We start from the raw sequence: 11,897 nt of genomic DNA, 5'->3' as shown, positions 1-11,897 counted from the left end.
GTAAACATAGCTGTATTAGATTTACTGTAGCTGGAAATCTCAAAATATATTTATTCAGAAGTCTATTTTCTTGGAGTTGAATGTAGTGCCAAATGTAGAGAAGATAAGAATTTAACCTGCCATGGGACAAATACCTTGGCACATCAAAAGGGTCCAAGACGTCTACAAAGGAAGACTGATAAAAATGTGTCCTTCCCTGTTCTCTCCTTTGCAATACAAATATTTAAAAGAGATGGAGATCAGGCTAAACAAGCACAGGCAGGCATCGGGGAATACTCAACGTGTGAAAAGTTTTATTTTGTGCATGATTGATTCCAGCATTTTTAAATAATTTTAATATGCAGTGAAATATTTTACAATTATGAAGTGTCAAAAGTTTGCTAAACATTTGGAAAAAACCAAAACAAGGAACTGTGAGCTGAGTTTATCATTTAAATAGAATACAACAGAGGAAGACCAGGAAGCATTAAAACCCAGGAAGATGAGTTGAGATGTTTAACACACATTTTGTTCCATGTATTTATGCTCGCTTTTGTTTTGTTATAGCTAACTTTGCATTGGTTTGCTTTAGCTAAAGTTATATATATATTTGCTTTCTCATCCTCTGTTTTTAATCATTTAACTCTCTAGAAATTTGACCATTTGGATTACAATTTTACAGGCTTGATCACTGCCCAAAGGTAAGTTGCTTCAGAAAGTTAAATCTTTCTTTCTGAAGTTGAGCCATTTTGAAGTATACACAAGTTCTTTAATTTTTTTAAAATCCAGTTCTAATACCAGTACACAAAAGAGTACCAAGTTGAAATGTGGCCTTCATTTAAGGAGTTTTCTGGTGGAAACTCCTTAATGAATTTGTCCAAATTAGTAATTGTTGAAAAATACACTCTCTAAAACCTCAGTACCTTCTGCCCAGTCTCTTGCCTGGGGCCTGATCCAAAACTCAATGAAGTCCAGAGGAATCTTTGGATCAGAGCTTTGAATCAGGCCCTAAATCTTCTAACTGTACAACTAAAAAGACCACAGTATGTATGAACGTATGGCTGACAGAGTGTGGCTAACTTAGCTATACAATGAAAACTTTAGTGGAGGTGCACAATGAATGAAGCAAGGACTCCACAGAAATGCTGTACAATCCCACATTTGTAGGACAGGGGCTCTAAAAAAGATTACCTAAGGTGAAGAGGACGCTCCTGAAGACCTCGAAAGGTGCATGGGCAGAGCATTTCAGTAGCATTCAGCCACCTAGTTCGACCATATAGAATTTCTATTTTTTTTTCTTTTGAAAAAAGAAGGGGGAAAATGAGAATGATAAAGTTGCATAGTTAAGCACTCAAAAATCAGAAAATATCAACGGTTGTTTGCACAATGAATCTTTACTTTGCTTCTTTCTACATACAGTCTCATTACATGATCACATGCTATTTCCCAAATAATATACATTTTTTTCAACAACTTAAGTTATAAACGGAGCAACTTTTGTTCTGCCTATGTTGGACAAACAATCCATTAAACTGATTTTTCACTCAGTGTGCTACAGATTAAATAACCACATACCAAAATAGTGGTATTTGCTTGCGTATATAGGCCATTTTAGGCCTAGACTCTTCAAACATTTAAGCATGTGCCCAACACCATTGATGTCAAAGGGGCAGAGCCTCGACTGTATAAAATGTCATAGTTCCACTCAAATCAATGGGGCTATAACAATTTGAACCAGCTGAAGATCTGTTCCCAGAAGTGAGAAGTGTCTGCAGGATGATGACCTAAGCTTATTTAATAGTAACTATTCTGCAATGTACCTAAGTTAGGTGTGTAACTTAGGTATACTAGTCTGTTTAGTGCACATAAATTAGCTGTATAGTTAGGTACAACTCCGGGATGAAGTAGCTAGAGGAAGGCTGCATCGCTGGTTGAAAAAAATTGGTGTCTGGCTGCTGACTACACATGAGAGAGGGTCATATCAAAAAGTGCCCAAATTATCCTGGACTGTTATGGCAATGAAATCAGTGTACATGTTACAGAATAAAAATAAATAAGATGCTACATGAGTATTGAAGGTTATAGAAAAATATGTACTATTTTGTATTTCAGTATAGCATTAATTAATTTTAGACTATACTGTCATGCATAAGCACAGGGGGCAAAATTAAATTGCTTGCACATTATTGAAAAACAAAGCTAATCAACATACTAAAAAGTCAAACCACATATAGGTTCCAATCTTGTAATCAAAGCCTACTTCTGCCCCCATCTTGCAGAGTAGAGATGGCACCCCTCTCAAATGGTGGTGGAAATAGTTTACCCTGGCAAAGGCTGATAAAGGAGGAAAGACCATTCTCTCCACTAGTCAGTGCCAAAATAACTGGCAAACATTTGGTGAATGCTCATGACAAAGCTCCTAGATCAATGGGTAGATCTCTGTACAGATAGTTCAACTTCATTTTCTAGAAAGCTGAGTGCTCCAAACAAGTCCAAGTGGGCGCAGGATAACTTGTACAACTATTTTAAAGAACTTTTTCAATTTCCTGATGGCCAGAAACATCCTGTTGCCTTTGGAATTGGAAAGCATTTGCAGCATACAAGTACCAGTGAATCCTCATTTTCTTTGTAGGGCCCCTCAGGTTACTGCTATTTTCTTGAACTAAAATATACTAAGATGCTCCGAAGGGTATTCCAAATACAAGCACCACTGTTGGTTCTGATTCACCTTCTATCAATCCTAATGAGAACACATGGTGACAATTTTAACGGGGTTTTCCAAATGTTGAAAAAAATTCTAAGCACAGGCATAAAGCTCTTTGCCATTTTGGGGCCTGAGAGGAGAGAGAGAAATTTCAGATTAACAGTAGTTTTGCAGAAAGTTGTACGGTATCTGATAAAGGCTTGTAATGGATTTTGTTTCAGTGTAAGTCTATGCATGCACGCATGCACACACACTCATAGTAAATATTATTGGGGCACTACATAATTAAATAGTTAGGCCTAAAATGAAAACGTTTTTCATTTAGAAATTTATTTTCTTAAAAGGTGATGATTCGTGTTGAGTTTAATAGTTCTTACTATGAGCTAGTGTTAAAATACAGTTATTATGTACACCAAGTTCCTAAATGTGGATCGGGTCTCCTCTGATTGATGTAATTGTTCTCTAGAAATGTTATTGTATAACAGCCATCTACTATTATATCTGAACAGCTGGAGTAAACCTCAAACAGCTGCTATTTGTAAAAGTTTTTATTAGTGTTTTTACATGAACAATTATTTTCTAGTAGAAATTTAGCTCATTTTCCCAAAAGCAAGATTTCATTATGTACCCTTTTAAGCACAGAATTTCATTCAGTGCAAACTAAAATATTACTTGTGTAACATTTTCTGGAGATTCTTTAGAATTACTTTAGATTTTCTAAGGCCCTGTGTACACAGGGAGGTTGCATCACTTTATAAATGATTTAATAAAACCATTGTAAAAGGCCATGTGGACGCTCTTTTGTCAGTTTGAGAGGCTTATTTAGGTATAGCTTAACCCTGTTCCTACTCAACCTAAGCCAAACTGAAATAAGTTTGGTTTAAACCACAGTAAGTGCCACACAGCCTTTTCACTGGTTTAGTTAAATTGGTTTGAAAATCACACCTTAAATTAAAGCAATGCTACTTTCTTGGATTGATGAACCGTAAGTTTGCAATCTCGTGACTCCATCATTCTTACTGCCACCTAAATAATACTGTGAACTGATTACTCCATGTTTAATATAGCTTTTTAGGAACTTGAAAGGGACATTTCAGTGAATATATTAAAAATACAATAATTCATTTTGAGCAAAATTCATTCCTAGTGTGATTCCACTGCAGTCAAGGGAGTTGCACCAGGTATAAATTTGACCTATTAGTGTTTAAGTTATACAAAATGTATTCAAAATGTATTCCATATTATGAAATCCTAAGTTATTTCTTCAGAAATGGTCTAACTCTGCTATGCTGTGAGAAATGATACATCGTGATACTGGTTCACTCACACTGTCAGTTACCCAAAGATTACAGTCTACAGCAGGAACTCTCGCATAAAGCACTATCTGTATACAGAGACTTCCACAGGGTATTAAAATGCAAAACAGTAATAAGACAGAAAAATAATAACAAAGTATTCCAAAGTTTAAAATAAAGTTCTTTATTTCAAATGTGTTTTACAATAACACGGATCTAGTTTATATAAAATACAAATAGCAAATTACCAATTTGTCAAAAAGAGGGCCTGTTTGCAGAACTGTAAACTGTAAAACTGAAACTGTGAATGTCCACCAGAAATTTTACAAACTTGACAAATACTGAGTTTTTATTTAAACTACATTTTCACATTGTCTACTTTTAGTTCTGCTTGTTTTTATTACACAAGGTGCTCATAAGATTGCCTACAGAGTGGACATAACAAAAGAGAATTTTAAGAATATAAATATAAAAAAGAAGTTCCTTAAACTACTCACTAATATTCTCTGCTGCAGAGATAAATATTACAAAAGTGCTAATATTTCTATGAAAAATAATAGCAGGATATATTTAAATGTCAAACAAATCACAGAGTTAAAATTTTCGGAATTAAATCCACAATAATCCAACGATAGTTCCAAGTCATTGGAAGGCCTTATATGTCCTATAAACTGATTGTATTTTACTTTCTAATATTTCACAAGTCTAGTGGGCATATTCAAGAGAAATATTAAAATTAGATATATATAAATATCCAGATTCTGATTATAAATTATAAACAGAGCGCTTCTTGTTTTTGGTTTAACAATATTCGAAGTATATTCTTTAGAAAAAAAGATTGAAATATATGAAAAATATATGAAAAAGATTGAAATATTTCCCACCTTTTTCTATTTTGAACCCAAAATGTTTTCATTTGTAAAGTGTCCTACAAGCAGAATCATTTGTATGTATAACAATCTACATGAACAAACAAACCTTAAACCATGAAAAAGTAGTTTACATAGACCATAATTGTTTGCCCGTCTATAGCAGCCTGTGGTGTAGTAATTTATTTTTAAGAGCAACACTGGACAGTTCTTAAAATTCAGTATTTACTAAAAGCTAAATAATGCAGATGTTCAATTTTCCAGAAACCTATAAACCAAAATGTGACTGCTCTGGCACAGGTGCACTACAAGGAGAAGACACAGGAAGCCCTTCTCTCCTGAATCACAAGCCCATTCAAAACAAGGGCCAGCCACAGTTTATTTAGCTGAGCAAGCAGCACAGGGGATGGGACAACTAACACAGTCTTCAGTGCTACCTGGTCCGAGACAGCATGTCCCCAACACCGCAATGTTGACATCCACCAGAGCTGTGCTGCAGGAAGCACTCTCTACACTTTCCCATGGTGCAGCAAATCCCACTGCTCGCTGCAGTGCCCGCAGAGGCATTATGTCTTACAAAGGTAAAATGCCTCCAAGCACTGCCACTCAGCCAGCATGCCTCTTCCTCCTGCCCAGTGTGGTTCAGACTCTAAATAGTCATGAATCAGCCCCTTGGGCCTGATTCTGAGCTCAGTGGTTTTATCGATTTAACTACGTCGTTTTTTATTACAGCATCCATTACCATAATAGCTAAACACTTCCTTAAGGAAGTGACACCACTGAAAAAGGCTGAAAGTGGAGAAACACCTGATTTACCTTAATGTGAGATCAGAATCTGGCCCCCTCTACATAGTAAAAACAAATGGGAATAGCTACTGTAGTAGCTGTGAAAAATGGATCAAGATACCCGCTGAAAAAATCTGCATTAAACTGCAATATACCACAATCCTGGAGAGGTCAAAGTAGAAGGAAACACCTCCCTAGTTCAACAGAATTGTGGAGGATACACCTATCTTAAGGTTATCATTTTCAGTGAGAACTCACAGTAGTAAGCACTACTAGTCAGTGTTTGCAGAACCAGACCCTAGGTAAGAACAATGTGTTGACTTAGTGAATTTCACATTCACATGCTCTTTAAGTTTGTCACATTTGCATAAATTGAATTATTTCAGTGGAAAGAACTGTTTTATGGACAATTCACTTTAAAGAAATTTGATATTACCCATCAAGGGCTGTGGTAATGAGACCTAAATTAACTAGGACCAACCAGCTACAAACAAGAAATCTGGAGTCTAGATAGAGAAGTTAAACATGTGAGATCAAGATGTACAGGTAGTTTACGTAACGGAACTAATGAGCTGTAAGTATTGAGAGGAGAAACTTGCAGATGATAAGGTAAATAGGCACCATTATTTCCCAACATCTGGAAATTGTGTAATCACTAGCTACACAGAGCTAGAATCTGTTCTCAATTATACGGAGAAAATCTAGATTTACATGGTGTAATTAAGAGAAAAATTTGGCCCATTAAATCCTAAGTGTTTTTTAAAGACATTACTATAGTTCCTTCAGTTTTAAAGAGAAACAATTAACTTAGAAGTAACTATTTGAAAAGTCTTTTCATATTGTTTGTAAGTAACACATAAAAGAACTGATATTTGAGAATAAGATATTTCATATGTTTACTTTCTGCACTTGATAGTACTTCCTGTCTAGTCCATTTCACTATTTCTTCTGTCTGTCCATTCCCCCTACTTGTGCACGTCTTTCCTACAACAGAGGAAGGGGGGGGAAACCAAATTACGAAATCTTTCTGTGGAGCCACAAAAACTGGTAGGTTTAGAATCTGAAGTTAATTTTTGATGATACCCTTTTAAATAACTACAGTAATTTTGTTTATCTAACTGAGAAATGATATATTTCATGCTTACCTAAGCCTTCAAAACCTTGTTGAAAAATTAATCACTTCAAGTAACATTAACACTGAAGGGAAATACAGGTCCCATATAAAATGTTTCTTCTTGTTTGAAAGACAGTGGGTGAAATCTTGGCCCCTTTTAACTCAATGGCAAAACTCTCTGACTTAATATGCCTGAATTTCACCCACTGCCAGTATTCCACATGATAAGCACAGGGAATATCTCTCAAACCAATGGAAACTTTAAAAATAGAAGAAACATTTTCAATGTGACATTGTACCAAGACCAATTGTAGATTCTTTCTGCATAGTTTTAAATTCACTTTAAAATATAATAGGCCAAGGTACTTTCAAACCATAAAAGGTTAAAATAAAGATGAAATAAAGTAATTTTGTTTTCAAGAACTCTTGCAAAAGTGTGTTAGGTATGGAAGTCTGTTCATGTGTTTAAACATTAAAGTAGTTGAGGGGGAACATTTAAGGCACTACTTTGCACACTTTTCTTTGGCCAAAAACTTAACTCAAATGGCAATTTTAACCAAGAAAGACCTTTTGAATCAGGCCTTTAATTTGATTGCAGTCAACCACCCCAATTTGCGCAGCCAAAGGGGGTTGGAAAGTAACTAGAATTTCACTTACTAAACCATAAAACATTTGTTAGAGTACAGGTTTTTTGTTTCCTCTAAAGATTCTTTAAACATAGTGAGTTAACAGTGCAAATACCAGATTGCTGTGTGAGACTCTTACCTTGTCTTGCTTCAAAAGCATCTAAAAAAGCTCTCCAGTTTTTAACAGAATAAAAAAATGAGAGAAAAAAGAGAGAGATACCAATATTTCATGATGGGAAACAAATCCCGCAGCATTCCATACAGATTTCCAAGCAGTCTGATGATTCGCAACAAGCATCCATTATGCCGCAATCCATGTCACATGGGCAGTTACAGTCACCCCCTGCTTCATCCCCACAGCAACAGCAGCAGGCCTCCGATGTACAGATGCCACAGGTAGCTTGTCCCAGAACAATATTACAGACGGTGAGAAACTCACAAAACAGGCAAGCCAGGATAGAGTGAACACAGCAATCTTCATCAGTACCAGGTTTGTAGTGTACCACATATTTAAAAAGAAAGAAAGAAAGAATAAGGACAAATCAGTATTACATTTTAAGTGCAAATATGTCACAATAATTACTGGCTTTGCAGTTGACAAACCTTCCCCCCTCCTCTGCCATGTGAAGTTCAAATTTTGGGTCCTCTTCAAGGTCACACACAACACAGCCCATCTTAAATCTTGGCTCTCAACTTGTATGTCCTCCTCCATTAATCAATTATGTGAGCCTTGCTGCCAGATTTCATGTCCTTTCTCTACTCGTTTTCACGCTACCCCTGCATACCCTATGCCTCTAATCTCCTCTAAGTCCAGTGCACCAGTGTCTATCACCTCCTATTCAAACTTGTCTTCAAACTCACTACTCTCATGACGCCCATAAATTACCAGATTGTGAAAGAAATGCCAAGTTATCTAAAGTGACTGCTTCCTTTTGGTCTACCTTTGTATCTGTCTTCTAGATTGTAAACTCACCATATTTTATATCTGTGCCCTGTAGGATACCAACCACAGAGCTGGCATATGAACATTAGTTTCTTGTTGCAAGGATCAGTGGGTGTGGCAAAGGTACAATTTCTGTACTGTTTACTTTTACTGTTCATACTGTATTCTTTGTTGTTCTTAATTTTATAGATGTGTGACTAGGCACAGGAGAACTGATGGTGGGGGAAGGAATGCAATTAATAACCAGACCTCAACCCCCATTTCAAGTCAAAATTCAAGTCAGATTAAGCCCAACTGTTCTTAGAATCATCTTCATGAGATATAATTCATGAGAAAAAACAAAATCTCAAGAGACAAAGAAAAACAGAAAGAACACAGACTTTATGAATTAAGTGAGGGCTGGCCACAGCTGCTGATAATTTATGCATAAATTATTTGCTTGCTTGTTTTATTGATATTTATTAAAGTAGTTATAGCAAAGTAGTTATAGAACAGGAGATGCCAGCACAACAGGAAGATTTTGCTTTCTCTAAGTCAATATCAGGCTAATCTCAAAAACACCCACATCAATATGCCTTACATGCATCTATATTTTCAACAATGAAGAAAAAAATCTGTTCTGATCACTCATTTTCAATTATTCCTCTACACAATTCTCTTATTAGTCTCATATCTAATTAATTTTTAAAGCTATGTAGAAATTAGTTAGATGGAGACAGCAACAGTTACATGAGCGTAAGGAGCATCCACATTTGAGGAACTGAATCATTTTTACTATTCTTGATCCTCAAGACAAGCAGATAACAGAGGTTAATAGTATGTAAGAAAACAGGTGTGTAGAACACAATGTGTTAACAAAACATTAATGAAATCAAAATCTAATGATTTTCAGTAGATTGCAGGACATTTCACAATTCCTACACAGATAAAGGTGAAAATATAGAAACACACACACTCATCTTTATCACTGCCTGCTTTTCTAGTGACGTGTAAATCATAGACAGAAACGAAGACACATAGGATATAGCACTACATTGATGTACTGGCTTTTAAATCAAGAAGCTAAACTCTCCAGAATCTACTTTTCAGGTGTTAATGTAGTGAAAGTCCTTTCATGGAACCTGCAAAGCTTTCCATTATGTAGATATTTATTGAATCAGACAAATTGTGTTGGTCTAAATAAAGCTACTTCACTCTTGGCTAATTATCAAAGGCCAAAGCTATTTGTGTATGCTCAATTGCACAAAGAAATGATGCACTATTAATTTTGGCTGCTGGTGCTATTATGGGTGTCACTATGGATGTTTTTTCTTTCATCTCTTCTTCACAGGAGTGAAGCAGAAACTTATGCACAAACTGTTTATTCTGAGTTAAGCTGCCCTGATAGCATACTCACACATCCTCCATTCAGAAGATATATACATGATTTGTTGTTTCCTATGAAGTTTACTTAGGACACACAGACTTCAGAGAATAATTTAAAAAGGCATAACACCTGTTTTGCTTTCTTTATCCTTTCTGTGACCCGTGACTCATCTGTATAATGAACAAAAACTTTGGGCCACATTTCAAGGGCAAAGTTGAAACATTAACGAAACTTTTTTTCCACACATGCTATTAGTTTTAAATCTGGATTCTGAACAGCTGTCCAGAAGAAGATTATACAACATGTTGTGATGGGCAGGCGTTATCACCACATCCGCTTAACCTTAGGCTTTTGGTGGCGCTCAGTAGTTTCTCCAAAATCTCTGTACTTTAGTTGGTACCACAGGTCCCATAGCCAAAGGTACTACAGACCTGGAGATTATGTTGAACAGAACACACTAGTAAGAGAGGGGTCCCTGTTGTATTAACTTAGATAGAATATATGGGCCAAACTAAGTCGCTGTCCAACATTAAGCAACTTTAAACAAGGTTTGGGATTTGGTATAGAGACCTCAGCTTGCTTAGTACCATGGCAAGCACACCATCAGAAATCCTTTTAACCTTTTATAAAAGATACCAAAAAAGAAGGAAAAACAAACGAACAGTTAAAGCACTTGAAATGTAAAGTATTTAAGGTTTTCATTTTAGCAAAATCCCTTGTTCCCTTTCCTTGTAGGTGGGGAGCATTTTTAGAAGGGAACATCCCCCTTTTTGACAGTCTCTTAGATGGCATTAAAGAAAACTGTCCTTTTGGGGAAAAGAGAAGTTTGTAAGGATAGGCTGAAGCTGCTGTTGTTAAAGTCTGATGTTTCGTAGAAGACAAAATAAGACAAACACAGGCAAAAGGAGAGAGAAAAAACCAGCAAAGATAGAATGCAACTTCTGTCTCTGGTGTTGCCTCTCACTTGCAACCTCACTGCTGGACAAACACAGCTTTGCACATGTTTTATCAACCACTCAAAGACCTGGCAAACTTGCACCAGCATCTCGCTGTTTAGGACATTGCCTTTAGCTGCTGTTTTGGTCACAGGCTTACAGCAGTGTTGAAAAATATTTAGTCTTGAGTGGCTAAGCCAGACTCTTATTAGACACAGGGGAAAAAGAGAAGAATAGGAAAGAGAAGAAATAAGGTGGGGAAGAAAAAGGACACACAAAGGGAGGCAGAGGGAAGAGACAAGTCTCACATCCGAAGTAGTATTTGGGATTTAGCCAAAGCCAGTGGAGACGGTGATGTCGCCTGGCTCCCCTCTCTCTGGTCCTGTCTGGTCAAATGACAAAGGTCTGGGGCTCCAGAGACAGTGGAGTGGCAGCCATGATGGTGAAGCTCATTCCAGTAGCTAAATTTTCTTCACAAAGTCTCTTTCTTTAAGGACAGACAAAGGGAGTAAGGGGCAGCATAGCCAATCCCCTCATTATTTTGTCCACCAAACAGGCCTAGTTTCTGACACACCAATTTTGGTTCACTGATTTTCACTCTCACACTGTTCTTGTTCACCAGGCATGATCTTAACACAGTCCTTCAGTTGTATCAGTGGGCCTTTTCGTTTGAATTAATTCAGTCTGTCACTCTTTTGTACCTTTTCCCATCAACATTTGTTATTGCATGTTATTATGACATCTTATGAGCTTACATTCACTTCTTACAGTCGAGCTCATAATTAGGGTAAATTCGTAGGCACATTTATCACAACATCCCACCCAAGCATGTCATAAAGATAGTATTTCTTAACTTCTTTCAAATGGAGACTGACAGCCATAGAGAAGGAGGAGACATTTCATGTTGGATTTTCTAATGGCAGTAAGAAACTTTGAGGTTATGAGCAAATGCAACAGATCAATGTGCTGGCAGACATACCCTAGTTTTTCAGCTCCAAAACATTAAGTGTCTCTGCCACTTGAGCTAGAAGATCCCTTTCTTAGTGGCTGGTAGAGGGACCCTTATCTTCCTTACAAGTCAGTCACTTAAAGGCAACACCATGCACACCACCAGTACATTATACAGGATTCAGCTGAAAAAGAATCTTAGGTTTTTCAATACTCCTTTTCAGACAGTTATGTTCCTTCTCCTTTCATAAGATTCCTTAACATTTTTTCCCAGGCTCCAAATCCAAGTCCTTATAGATTACTTAACTAGAAAATCTTGGATAAGCACAAAT

General features: G+C 36.6%; 1 protein-coding gene across 2 annotated transcripts in view; it reads right to left on the bottom strand.

Annotated features, from left to right (window-relative positions):
- Window positions 1–4,156: 4,156 nt before the first annotated feature.
- The window catches only part of MDFIC (MyoD family inhibitor domain containing), a 70,683-nt gene continuing 62,942 nt past the window's right edge, over window positions 4,157–11,897 (bottom strand). Inside the window, exons 5-6 of one of the 2 annotated variants that reach the window (XR_010922856.1) lie at window positions 7,513–7,848; window positions 4,157–6,617 (exon numbers count right to left, since the gene is read on the bottom strand). Coding sequence is in view for 1 of the 2 variants with exons in the window: in XM_067564237.1 (XP_067420338.1) it covers window positions 7,601–7,848 (248 nt within the window). In the remaining variant the exon portion in view is untranslated. Of the gene's footprint in view, window positions 6,618–7,312; window positions 7,849–11,897 lie in introns of those variants that run through there. The other variant, XM_067564237.1, reaches the window with a different exon arrangement.

Source organism: Emydura macquarii, unplaced genomic scaffold, assembly GCF_026122565.2.
Source record: "Emydura macquarii macquarii isolate MOO-44397 ecotype Brisbane River unplaced genomic scaffold, CSIRO-AGI_Emac_v2 contig_2636, whole genome shotgun sequence".
NCBI lineage: Eukaryota > Metazoa > Chordata > Testudines > Chelidae > Emydura > Emydura macquarii.
The sequence above is the reverse complement of the archived record's forward strand: the minus strand, read 5'-3'. Positions and strand labels throughout refer to the sequence as shown.